Source organism: Copadichromis virginalis, linkage group LG10 (assembly GCF_057382275.1).
Source record: "Copadichromis virginalis isolate Kocher_CV1m ecotype Utaka linkage group LG10, C_Virginalis_male_GT1.1, whole genome shotgun sequence".
NCBI classification, from domain to species: domain Eukaryota; kingdom Metazoa; phylum Chordata; class Actinopteri; order Cichliformes; family Cichlidae; genus Copadichromis; species Copadichromis virginalis.
The window spans coordinates 14,772,769-14,785,451 of record NC_140627.1 but is presented as its reverse complement, the minus strand read 5'-3'; the positions used below and the strand labels follow the sequence as shown (position 1 = coordinate 14,785,451).

The 12,683-nt window shown below is 43.3% G+C and overlaps 1 protein-coding gene across 1 annotated transcript in view; it reads left to right on the top strand.

Annotated features, from left to right (window-relative positions):
• The window catches only part of ephb4a (eph receptor B4a), a 43,800-nt gene extending 33,613 nt beyond the window's left edge, over nucleotides 1-10,187 (top strand). The window contains exons 5-17 of the mRNA XM_085470088.1: nucleotides 1,250-1,402; nucleotides 3,324-3,659; nucleotides 3,742-3,866; nucleotides 4,211-4,379; nucleotides 4,701-4,800; nucleotides 5,873-5,937; nucleotides 6,090-6,203; nucleotides 6,642-6,889; nucleotides 6,999-7,214; nucleotides 7,621-7,770; nucleotides 7,950-8,143; nucleotides 8,685-8,843; nucleotides 8,959-10,187. Coding sequence (XP_085326214.1) covers nucleotides 1,250-1,402; nucleotides 3,324-3,659; nucleotides 3,742-3,866; nucleotides 4,211-4,379; nucleotides 4,701-4,800; nucleotides 5,873-5,937; nucleotides 6,090-6,203; nucleotides 6,642-6,889; nucleotides 6,999-7,214; nucleotides 7,621-7,770; nucleotides 7,950-8,143; nucleotides 8,685-8,843; nucleotides 8,959-9,067 — 2,138 coding nt within the window. The 3' untranslated portion in view covers nucleotides 9,068-10,187. The remainder of the gene's footprint in view (nucleotides 1-1,249; nucleotides 1,403-3,323; nucleotides 3,660-3,741; nucleotides 3,867-4,210; nucleotides 4,380-4,700; nucleotides 4,801-5,872; nucleotides 5,938-6,089; nucleotides 6,204-6,641; nucleotides 6,890-6,998; nucleotides 7,215-7,620; nucleotides 7,771-7,949; nucleotides 8,144-8,684; nucleotides 8,844-8,958) is intronic.
• The last annotated feature ends 2,496 nt before the right edge of the window (nucleotides 10,188-12,683 follow it).

The following is a 12,683-nucleotide window of genomic DNA, read 5'->3' as shown; positions in this document are numbered from 1 at the left end:
TAGACAAGTACATCATTATAAAGGTTAAAAACTAAATAGGTTAGAACTAGCCCCTAATCTACTCCAAACAAGATTCATTTCTATTTCAAAAGCTTTGTTTCGTTCAGGAAAAAATGCCAGAACCAGAATACTGACTTATCTTAATGTGAACTGCTGCAAGTGCTAAACAATCTTACAGCTGAATTCACTGAAAAGTTGCACAGTAATCGATAGCGACGGCTCCTGTAAATCACAGTGTTATTTGTGTCATCTTGTGGGAGCTCGAAAGCACCGAGGTTACAGCCGCCTCTTCACATGTGGCAAATTCCTTGCGGTAAATGTCAGTCAGGAACGATCAGCGAGAGCGTTGACCCTGTGAAATGTGTCAGTTTTTCGCTGCAGCGATGCTCCCGCTCGGTGTGAAAGTTTCTTGTTGTATTTCTCTCGCTCAGCAGCTGCGTATCAGCCGCCCAGACTGAACGCAGAAAGTAAACACGTTTGCTGCCATTGTGTGCGGTATTAGCAGGGTGACGGCTTATTACACATTCACATGTTAGAACAAGCGTTGGATCGGGCTTTGCTGGTGAGCAGAAGCTGAGGTGTGCACGGTTTCAGACCATGTAGTGACTGCAGCTAATGACTGTTGTCATTCTTAATTTCTACGTGTATTTATTTTCTTTGATCGATTGATTGTTTAGTCTGAAACGTCAGACGTGGTGATGTTTACTGCGATATGAAGCGAAGAAATACAGGAGTGGTGTTGTAGATTTGGTCAAAATTGTGCTTAATTGTTTTTCCATCGCTCGACTAATTGATTGTTCAGCCAATCCTTTCAGCATGAGTTCAGACTCCATTCACGGTGTCCTTACATCTTACCACGGTGCTGGTTTGGGCTTTACAAAAGGAGACCTGGAACAATGTTTGAATCAATAAGCAATGACAGTTTTTTCATAAGGACCGCCACATGTCTGGTCTCATTATCCAGATATGGCCAGGTAAATTCAATGATAAGCAGCATGTCAGTCACAGGCAGTTTTTTTTTTCCTCCACTAAATTGACTATTAGTGTCAGTCTCATTACTGTGATTGTCTCAGTTTATAGCCCTCATTACATGCTTCTGTCTGTCAATCTGCAACCATCTGGCACCTAAGCACTCCGAAATAAAGGATTTATTTGCAAATTGAGTTTGACCCAGGCCTATACAGGACACAGTGAAGGCGTATTTAATGCTAATGTGCCTTTATTTGTTCTCACATCTTGTCCTCTTCAGCGTGTCCTGTGGGCCAGTTTAAGTCAGGCATAGAGGGACAGTGCAGAGGCTGCCCAGGATTCAGCCAAGCCACCAACAGGGGGGCGTCAATGTGTGAATGTCGCCCTGGGTACCTACGTGCCGAATCAGACACTCCTGACACACCGTGCACTAGTAAGTAAAACAGTGCTTAATCCACATGCAAATATGGAGGTGCTAAGCAACACTCTTTACTGTCTCCTCCTCTCTTTTTTTGTCTTCCTCTGACACCTCTGATGCTACTTCTTTTTTTCCCTCCGGTGTCATTTAGCCAGGGTCCGCTGAGCTGCTTTGTGGCTTTTGTCTCACGGCTGGGCATTGAGATGCATGTCCTTTGTGACAGGTTGTTGGTGAGGGTGGGAGGGTAGGGCTTTCTGTCCAAAGTGAAGTAGGCATTGATGGTCTCAAGTGACACATCCATGCGGATTGAGGAATTTCAATTCAGGCTCATTTTGGGTGTGTGTGAATGGGAAGGGGGGTCTTTAATTAGGTGCGCTCTTTCGGAAGGGCCACAAAGCTGATGTGAAACAATGTGACACTGTGACTGTGGCTGTTACCCCTGCAGGTGTGATATAAATACCAACTGGAATTCACACCCACCAATTTTATTTTTTACTGATAACTTTAATTACAAAGACTTATCTTAATAATAGCTTCTTAAAGAGATCCAATTTCTATTATGTATTCTGTTGTTGTATCAGATTGCCTGAGCAGTTCGGCACGTAACGTTATTTTCAATTTGTATGCAAAGTTTTAAACCAGCCGAGCCACCTGAAATTCACGCCAGACCTTTTCCCTCCTGAAAATAGGTATACGTTTTTACATTTTTGCGACAGGCGTGGTGGTTTTTAATTAAGCGCATTGTGATTGCCAGGACTTAAAAATGCGTCACCTCCAAAGATCCCCTGTTGCCAAATGCTGAATTCAGAATTCATGCTCGCCCAGATTGAGCGTGATGTTACTCCACTCGGGTTTCCAATGAGAACACCATTAGCACTTAAGTTAGCTGCAGGCTCAGTGACAAAGCTCTCTCTCCTTGGCAGGAACAGAAACTCATTCACAGTGCCTGAGTGGTCTTGCTGTTTAGTTATGCTTGGCTTGAGGCAATAGCTATCTTCTTACAATTTTCAGGCGGTGATCATTATCATCCAGTTTTAGACAAACGTAATTGCACCAGTTAAATCCAGCAGCACATATGCTCCCGCTGTGACGCAAAGCCACTGCAAGAGCATTGTTCTGCTTCGTGAGTACATGTGCGGGCTGAGTAAAATGGCTTCAGCTTATATCAGAAATCATAAAGAAACAATATGTGTGGGTCATGGAAAAGAAAAACAGTGGCAAAATGGCACAGCGGAGATCAACACAGAACTTTCATATATTGTAATTTCACCGAGGCAACTTTCCACAGGGGAAAAAACATGAAGTACGATTCAATATTTTTTCCCATATAACTTGATAATATGTGAAGAACAGCTACTGGTGCTCCCTGAAGGTACTTTATCATAGCAAAAACAAAAAAATCATAACAGGTGATGCTGCTATATTGATATTGTTTAAATGGTCTTAAGAGGTTTAGAAAATGCTGCCTTTGGGATCAGGAAAAGGCCAGATTGAACGGAATAGTTTGACATTTTTGCGATATTTGAGTTTGATCGGATTAATGTGTAATTCTGTCATGTATACATGATGCTCCAGTTCTGAAAGAGAGTCATGTTCGGTGGGTTATGAAATCCCGAACATGCAACATGCAGGTCTGACCAACCATGAATCCTGCTTTTATGGTTAAGTCAAGCTAAGTGGATGCTGCCTGCAGCAAGAGATTTACTCATAATCAAATTTAACAACATCATTTGTTGTATTTTGTTTTAGTGTATATTACCTATAAGTAAAAACATTATAGGTAAGCACATACATGAAAGTTTCATCAATTTTCTCATTCAGCTCTTTTTTTTTTTAAGCAGATTGGTTCGCATACAGGAACTTGGATGACTGCCAGTTTGCAGTATTTTTTAAATGTGGAAAAAGCGTGCTATTTTAACTATTTCTCTCACTGTAGGAACTCCCTCGGCCCCTCGCGGCATAATCCGTAAGGTCAACTTCACCACAGTCACTCTGGATTGGAATGAGCCGCTCGACAGCGGCGGCAGAAACGACCTGAGCTACGCCGTCAGGTGCTCTCTGTGCAGGTCACCAAAGGAAGCGTGCCTCCCCTGCGGAGATGGCGTCAGTTACCGGCCTGCGAAGGACGGCCTGCTGGGTCACAGGGTAGAGGTGTGGGGCCTGCTGCCACACACAACGTATACGTTCACTATTCAGGCACTTAACGGGGTGTCTCAGCTCAGCGAGAAGGAGCCTGCCAGCGAAAGTGTCAACATCACTACAAGCCATGACGGTAAGAGCTGCAGGAGGATGGGTGGAAAGGTATAAATAGTCCGAATTTCACTGTATTTATAATTCTGCTGCCATCTGTGCAGTGCCGCCACTGGTGTCTGTGATTCGGAAGAGCGACTCCACAGAGAGCAGTCTGACTCTACACTGGTCGGCCCCGACTCAGCCACACTACACCATCCTGCAGTATGAGCTGCGCTACTGTGAGAAGGTAAGAGCTCCCTGACGACATCCCCGAACTTTCCCTTCAGATAGATGATCTATTTTTTTTTTAACAGGCTCATGAGAAGAAAGCACTCTCAGTGCAGATGTAGTTAAAGGGTCACGGCACGCGGCTTAGACCATGTGGATCTGTGAAGAAGCTCTCTAAATTGTGCAGTATACACTTTAACAATTAAGATATTAGTAACATATTTGTAATGTTTTTTTTTATTATTATCTGATGTAATTGAAGTTAGTGTTCAGTTCAGGACAGTTTGACTAATTAACTAGCTTGACATCATCATCTGTTCTTCTTTCACTATTGCCTTGGACTCATTCTTTTTTTGCTTTTAGAAGGAGCAGCGTAGCGAAGATCAGTGCCACTCCATACAGAGTAACAGAAACCAGGCTGTACTGACAGACCTCCGCCGGGCTAGTCAGTATGAAGTGCAGGTCCGGGCGCGTACCCAGGCCGGCTACGGCAGTTTTAGTCCACCAACCATTTTCCGCACGCTGCCCGATGGTAAGAAGAGGTCTTGTTTTCTCTTGAAGAGGAGCCACACACACATTACTCTTTTTTCTTATTTAAAAAAGTAATTTCCAGTGGGGGTGTGACAGTCATTTATCCCTGCATAATCAATCTCTGCACAGTTTCTTTTATGAATTTATCATCTGCATCTTTGTTGACTCTCTTTAATAACCTAAATTCCTGCCCCCCACCCCCACCTTTCTTTACTACCTATGTAAACCTCCTGTCATGGCTTCTGTCGTTGTGTTGCTCTAACTCTCTCACTTTCTGTCTGCTATTTTCTCGTCTCTCTCTTTTGTTTGCCGTCTCTCCCAGGACGTGACTCTGGCTCCGAGTTCTTGGTACCTGGCATCTTTATCGCTGTCGGGATGCTGCTGCTTGTCACTTTCGTCTTTGTGGCCGCCTACTGCATACGGTGAGAACGGGAGGAAGGGAAATAGGCACAGGAAAACAAGATAGATTTGCAAGTGAAAGAAACTCGCGGAATAACAGGAAATGGAGCGAAAAGGATAGAAATCAAAAACCAATAACAAACGTGACCCCAATTTTACAGTTTTGCACTGCTTTGTTCTTTTGTTTATACAAATCATATCTTATCAACGGTGGTTTTGCACTCTGTTACCCACACCTTTTCTTTTTTTTTCTTCCCCCTCTGTGAAGCAGTTCAGACACAAAGCAAGGCTCATGATTTCTTTTGCTTACACAGCTAAAAGCTATCCTGCTCATTAGAACATTTTCCTTAGGCTTCATTGTTTGAGTAAATAATGTCGGATGGCATCACGGGGAAAAAGAGAGGGAGAAGGTGCGTGCATTTGTGTGTGAGAAGGATGACGATAGAGGTAGAGGGCAGGGAAAGACAGGATGCAGGCGTCCCAACCCTGTTTCCACAGGACAGAACAATAGCTGTGACCTTGTGACACACACACACACACACACACACACACACAAACCAGTGAGTGAGGCCCAGATCTGCCACTAACTGAGGGTGGTGCATTATTGCTATTTTAGGCTTCTGAGGTGGAAGAGAGAAATGGAGGAAGGCAGCGATCCAGTAGCTACAGGGTTGTTACTGTACTGTAGGGATGAGTTTGCTCCAGCAGAATTATAATGGAGCCGCTTGCGTCAAAGAGCAGAACCATATGGGTTGTCTCAGGTATTCAGCACCACCACAAGTCACTGTGTATTGCGTGTTTACAGCACGGACAAAACTGTCCACAACAAGGCGGTGTTGGCTTCTCAAACCATAACAGTTATGATGTATTTTTAAGAGTGCATGTGGCTGAAGTGACCTCTGACCCGTGATAGCTCTGTTATGTGCTGTGCTGTTCTTATTGCATCTGAACAGTTGGTTGATGTGCATTACATTGGGTTGATAAAGCATTAGGAACACTTGTCCAAAAAAAAGTGAAATAAAACATCAATTCCTCAGATAAGTGCGCTGCAATCCTAATCTTGTTTCATTTATACTGATCTCTTTGTACCTGCAGCCGGCACAGCCGAATAAAGGATCCGGAGCTGAGTGACAAAAACAGCCAGTACCTCATTGGCCAAGGTAACACATCAAGGACATGCACGCTGAACCACAGCTCTGATTTACAATTCATTCACGTCGGGGAAATCATTTTTAATGTGACCGGTCTCTCTGTCGCTCATGGTTCTGTAACATTCCTGCTCCCACGCTTCTGTTTGTCTCCCCTCTCAAAGGGGTCAAGGTTTATATCGACCCTTTCACCTACGAAGACCCTAATGAGGCAGTGAGAGAATTTGCCAAGGAAATCGATGTTTCCTTTGTCAAGATTGAGGAGGTCATTGGTGCTGGTAAGCCCATCAGTATGCTTTTCCTGTGATTAATAAATCTGTAAACTTTGCCCTGGTCCACTCTTTCTGAGGACTTGCAGACTGCACAGGTTGCGTTTTGTTGTGATGTGTTGTTTTAATTTTTAGCATATTGTTCTCTCTCAAAATAACCTTATTAAAAAATACCTAATTACTAAATTAAATAGATTCAGTGACATTTAAAACCATTGCCCTGTTTCTTCTTTATCACTCAAAATTCAATTTGGCTGCAGAAAAAACACAATTAACTGATAAATATGTTCCCGATATTGGTGGCCCTCATTCAAACCAAAGGGCACTGCTAGCTGCGAGCAAGCGTTGCGTTTGTTAAATGTAACAGTTGTCTTCATAATGAGGTAAACTCATGCTGGGGAGGAAAAAACGGCCATAATAGTGTGTTTACGTGTCTGTGTGCTGCAGGCGAGTTTGGGGAGGTGTGTCGAGGACGGCTGAAGATACCAGGAAAAAAGGAAAACTACGTTGCAATTAAAACTCTAAAGGGTGGCTACACCGACAAACAGAGACGGGACTTCCTGTCTGAGGCGTCCATCATGGGACAGTTCCAGCACCCCAACATTATCCATCTGGAGGGAATCATTACAGCCAGCTGTCCAGTCATGATCCTGACAGAGTATATGGAGAACGGCGCTCTGGACTCTTTTCTACGGGTCAGTATGAGTCGGACAAACCAACGCCAAAGCACGCTTCTCTCAAAACACTGAAACACACCGTAGTGCCGCTCATTCTCAGACTGAACTGGTTCTGTCCTCTCCGTAGCTGAACGACAGCCAGTTCACACCCATCCAGCTGGTTGGTATGCTGCGTGGCATTGCTTCTGGCATGAAGTACCTGGCAGAGATGAGCTACGTCCACCGAGACCTGGCTGCCCGCAACATCCTGATCAACAGCAACCTGGTGTGCAAGGTGTCTGACTTTGGCTTGTCACGCTTCCTTCAGGAGAACTCCTCTGACCCGACCTACACCAGCTCTCTGGTGAGACAACAGCCATCCTCAGTTAATGCTTAAGGAGAAAAGCCTGTCATTCATTTCATACAAAGTAGTCTAGTAGGATGGAAACCATAGAAATGATCCCAATGTGTTAATTTTAATCTCTAGCACAGACATCAGGACACTGATTATCAACAATAGTGGTTATCAGTGTGATTTCTGCACTACAATTAGTTGTCAGTTAGATTTTTAAGATTTAAATAAATGCATAAATGAATAGCAGAGTTTTATTTATCCACATGCTTTTCATCTCTTGAAATATTATGTTGATCGTAAAACATTTTTAACTTTAACTTAGGATTTTACCTACCTTCAGTTTCCTCCCCAGCTCCCTGCTGGACCATGTTTACGTGAAGTTTCTGCATCACTCACTGTTTACCTTTCTGTGTAGGGAGGTAAGATCCCAATCCGCTGGACAGCACCGGAGGCAATAGCCTTCAGAAAGTTTACCTCAGCCTCAGATGTGTGGAGCTACGGCATCGTCATGTGGGAGGTCATGTCTTTTGGAGAAAGACCGTACTGGGACATGAGCAACCAGGATGTAAGTTGAAGCAAGAAAAGCCTTTCTGGGCTGTTTTTTTAGATTTTTGGAAGGACTTTTCAGGTTTTGTTAGCCGAGTTTTTCCAGTCATTTCAAAACACTTGGAACTAGGTGATCAGTGAAGTGTTTAAATCTTGACTGTGACCATTAGACTCATGTTTAATGGTTGCTTCCGTCAGGTGATCAATGCCATAGAGCAGGACTACCGCCTGCCCCCGCCACCTGACTGCCCCACCCACCTGCACCAACTGATGTTGGACTGCTGGCAGAAGGACCGGTCGGCGCGCCCTCGCTTTGCGGAGCTCGTTAGCGCTTTGGACAAACTCATCCGCAATCCTGCGTCGCTGAAAATAGTGGCTCAAGAAGGAGCAGGGTGAGAGTGCTGATGTGTTTTTACAGTTGGATCAGTGAGGTTTTGGACCACCACGGTGGATTTTAAACCTAAACAAACAAAATGCGATTAAAGTGAAGCTTTTAATTCAAGATGTTTAACAAAAGTATTGCATTAATTGTTCAGGAATTTCCTGTTTTTATGTAGTCCGCGAAAAATGTCACACAGCAAAAATCAAGCATGTCTTCACAATGTCTTATTCTTAGTGTCCATTTAAAGCCCTGACAGTGACAGGGCAGGCATTAGCCTCCTGCTGCCCAATCTTGTGCACCACCTCGGTGTCCTGCTGTGACCTGTCAGCCACTTGCTGTTCCCATTTCCCTGTCTCAACATTCTGCCTGTCGGCTAGTTATATACAGCTGAGGACACTCCACCTCTGACAAATCCCATTGTTTGTCCCTGTCAGTCACTCAGTTCGACTTGTCACCTGGAATGTTGCTGCAGGACATGTATAAGCTTCTCACTGAGGTTTTGGTGACGGTGAATGTAAGTTATTCCTTTGTTTCTGGATCCTGTCCCCTAGGCCGTCCTACCCCCTGCTGGACCAGCGCGCACCTTTAGCTCTCCCGCCGTGTGCTTCGGTGGGGGATTGGCTTAGGGCCATCAAGATGGAGCGTTACGAAGACAGTTTCCTTCAGGCTGGCTTCAACTCAGTGGACCAGCTGGCCCCAATCACCACACAGTTAGTTCATATTCCCATTTTTTTTTCCTGCTCACTTATTTTATCCAAGTAAAAATTTGTTTAGGAAAATTTGTCTCTAATTAGTTTTTTTTTTTTTTTTTTTTTAATTCTGTAGGGATCTGCTGCACATGGGTGTGACTTTGGCTGGGCATCAGAGGAAAATCCTTTCCAGCATCCAGACAATGACCTTTCAAAACAAGAGCACTGCAACTGTGACCTTCTAGCTGACCTGCCTCTTATTCTGGACATGACACCAGCACACAGGTGCTGCCAAGTACTGAGAGCACTCTGGATCCTCTTTCTGTGAGCCACTTTGAACACGGACTCGTAAAAGGGATTGGCGACTTTATTCGTGACCAGAAAAAATAGGGAGAAAAAACTATGGTGTGAACTGTTGTGCAGAGATTGGCAGGTCTCTGCCACACAGAGGGACCAGGTGATGAAGCTGTGCGGACTGACTGCTTCTTTATTTTTTTGTTCTTTTGTTTGTTTTTTGCAGTTTGTGCTTTTACATCCACCCAAGATTTGGACTCAGTACATGTGGTGAGCAAAGAGGAACAGCGGACCAGAGTTTACACAGTTCTGTATTGTCATGTCATTACAAAAAAACAAAACAAAAAAACCCAAACTGGTTTGTTGTCCCAAAATGTCACTTTGATCTTTCACCAAAGGAGACAAAAAAGACGAGAAGAAATGCCAAGATTTTTAGTTTTCGTATTGTTGTAATTATGAATGGGAACCGCTCTCGATGCCGACTACGTTACTTCAGAGACACCTTTCACATCAAAACGTGAACATTTTAATGTGAGATTTTACATTTTGTTGTTCTTTCTCCCCCATTTGATTTCAGTATTACCTCCTCTTTACTCAGGTGTGATGTGTAATGCAGACTTTGGAGAGCGCTGTACTTGCTCTAATCAGACTCCTGATCTTCCTCAAGTCTGGCTCTCACTTTGCCAGCTCAGCAACATGTGAGAAGAAAGGCACAGAGACATATCAGCACTTTTGTCATTTCAGAGTGAATCGTAATCTTCAGTAACTCCACGTGTTTCTCGTGGAGTGTGGTTGGTTATTTCTAACGCTGGTCTTTCTGCTGGCAGCTCAGTTTTATTATAGTCGAGCTGAACAAAGACCAAGTGGACTGAGAGACCACGAAAACTGTAGAATTGGTTTTCTTTATAGATAATAGCCAAGGACGCAGTCTGGCCTCAAACTTGTTTTTTCTTGATTATAACGGATACATTTTTAATTATCTTATTCTGTATTCTCCATTTTCCAGTGCCATTCATTTGTCTTTGTGAACTAAAATGCCATTTTTATAAAGCAGAAGCCTTTCACAAGTGATTCAGTTCTGTCTCATTTGAATGCACCTTAAAGGGTAACTGAGTAAAATGTGTCTGCTTTTGCTCTGAAGCGATGCAAAAAGAGGTTCCTAACAAAAAGCACGAAACACAATACATGACCTTAAATTAACACTCTAGCTTGTAGCCACTTTGGTTGGTTTCACCGGCAGTTTCGCTCTGCAAAACTAGTGATTCTCAGAGCTGTTGTCTTATTAGCAGGGCAGCACCTCTCACTTTGCCGGATGAAATGTCAGTAAAACATTTCTGCACTTGCACTAAAACGATTCCCTAAAATTTTGGAAGAGGAAACAAAGCACGGCTACCAACTGAGCCAGTCTGCTCAACGCAGTGTTTTTGCGTTTCTCAGAAAACTGCCTCTCGTACAAATATACAGTTAGCAGCTTGCTGTATCTGTTGCTTTCACTCATGACCTGCTCACAATACTTACTGTTTGCAAACGCAGAAGAGTTGAACTTCCAGCAGAAAGTGCCTGTGCTCCAGGAGCGTATCTTTGCATACTTTGTCCATATGAAGGCAAACAAATCTCTTGGCACATACAAGTTTGCACTTTTCAATCTTATCCAGGACCTGCCAGGATTTGCTGACTGATTGTTGTGCACTACCTACAGCTGGAGGCAAGGACATATGATGGAACAAAGCCTGGACTCTATGGATACATGGGTGCCTCCCCTGTAAGATATCCTCTGCCACCACAATGTAGCAACATTAACAAGTAGTCCAAAGGCTTTGCTCAGTTTGTCTTCAGTGGGTGTAAAATAAATGTCACATCACTCATATACCATCAAATACTCCGTTCACTAAATATTTGTAGAATATCTGTTTACAAGCAGTTTGTTACTTCCATGCTACTTTAGCTAACACACTGATGTCGCTAACATAGTATCTACAGCACTGAAAACTCTATGGGTAAAGATTCCTTATCAGGCTAAACCCGGAAACGTTGGCTGATATCATTTGGAGTGTAATGCAGAATGATTTCATGCAGTCTGGTCTGTCCATTACGCGGCTTGTAACCATAAACGTCTGCATTTTGCTTCAAAGGCGTGTCTTTACTGACAATATTCTGGCATTAAAAAGCATGAAAAGACCATTTTTACTTATTTAGATGATATTGTGGTGTCTGCTGAAAATTCTGGGTTAAAATGTTTTTTTCCTTTTCTCCAGTGCTACAAAATAAAATTGAACATGGGAAAGGATGCTAATAGGCAGTGGTCAGCTCACCGGATTGAGTGGGTAACCCATATGCTGAAAGGCTGATGGGGAGGTCAGGGTTTAGGCCTGCACTGAGGCCATTTACTTAATGTCTTCCCCCTGGTCTTTTTAAAAATCTGTCTCTTCACTGTCTTGGTAAAATAAAGGGTTAAAAAAAAAGACCCAGAATGTGGAAACTGGATGCACAGCTAGCAGTAAGATCTGCAAATTGCTTTCTACTTTTCCCCCACAGCTCCGCAGAAACAGCTTGAAGTCATCAGTATCTTGTGAAATAAACATTTAACTGACTGGAGTTCAAAATGTTGAAATATTGCTCAAAGATGTTGCAAATGTTGAAGGATGAGACCAGAATTTTTGACATTTATGTGTATTTTACCCTAGATAGCAGTGCTTCAGGATACACCTGGGCTACTAAAACATACAGAAATGGCTCAGGTGCACTGAATCGCTTCTTCTAAACTTTTTAGGGTTGAGAGAGTTTTTAAAGTCCCAGAGTGCATAACAGTCATTTGAAATATGCAACGCAAACCTGAAATGTGATGCTGGTTATGACCTTACACTTACCCAGTGACAAACAGCAGACCAACACGTTCCTTTGTAGGCTTCATACTGAAGATCTCAATAATGGCAACTCTGAATAAGGGATAATGTTTATCCACCGTGTATATAGGTAAATATGAATATTTACCATCATTTCTCAGCTGTTTAACATGTCAGAAGGGCTTTGTAGATAGCCACGCTCATTTTTCACTGCAAGCGAAGCATGGAAACGGTTTAAATAAAAGGATGTCGTAGGAGGTCCATATCTGACCTGAAGTGATAACCCACATGGTTTACCTGTCTCCGGTCGTAAGGCAGGCTGTCCCAGTGACCCTGTTCGCTCCCGTCCCAGATTCAAAGAAAAAATGAGCACGCAACAAAGCAGCTACACTTTTGTCAAAAGGCGCACTGATGCTTCTGGATGTCTTTGAGCTTTTTTATTCCAGTGCTACTCAATGTGAACTAAATAAATGTTTCTTGGTTGTCTCGTTTTAATCTTTGGTTAAATAATGTGTTGCCTAAGATCATGTAAGTAAAATGTCTAATAGGATTTTTCTTTGTCTCCTTTGTGTCAGCCCTCCTCATCTATCCAGTTGGCCCGTTTTTAATAATGAGATGGAAACAAGAGAACGCAAGGACTCAAATGAGTCCCCAGCTTTGCTTTCTCGCAGCTTTTCCTCTTGCTTTCTGTTCCTCCAGAGAGCCTTTACCCCTGAGGGCTCAA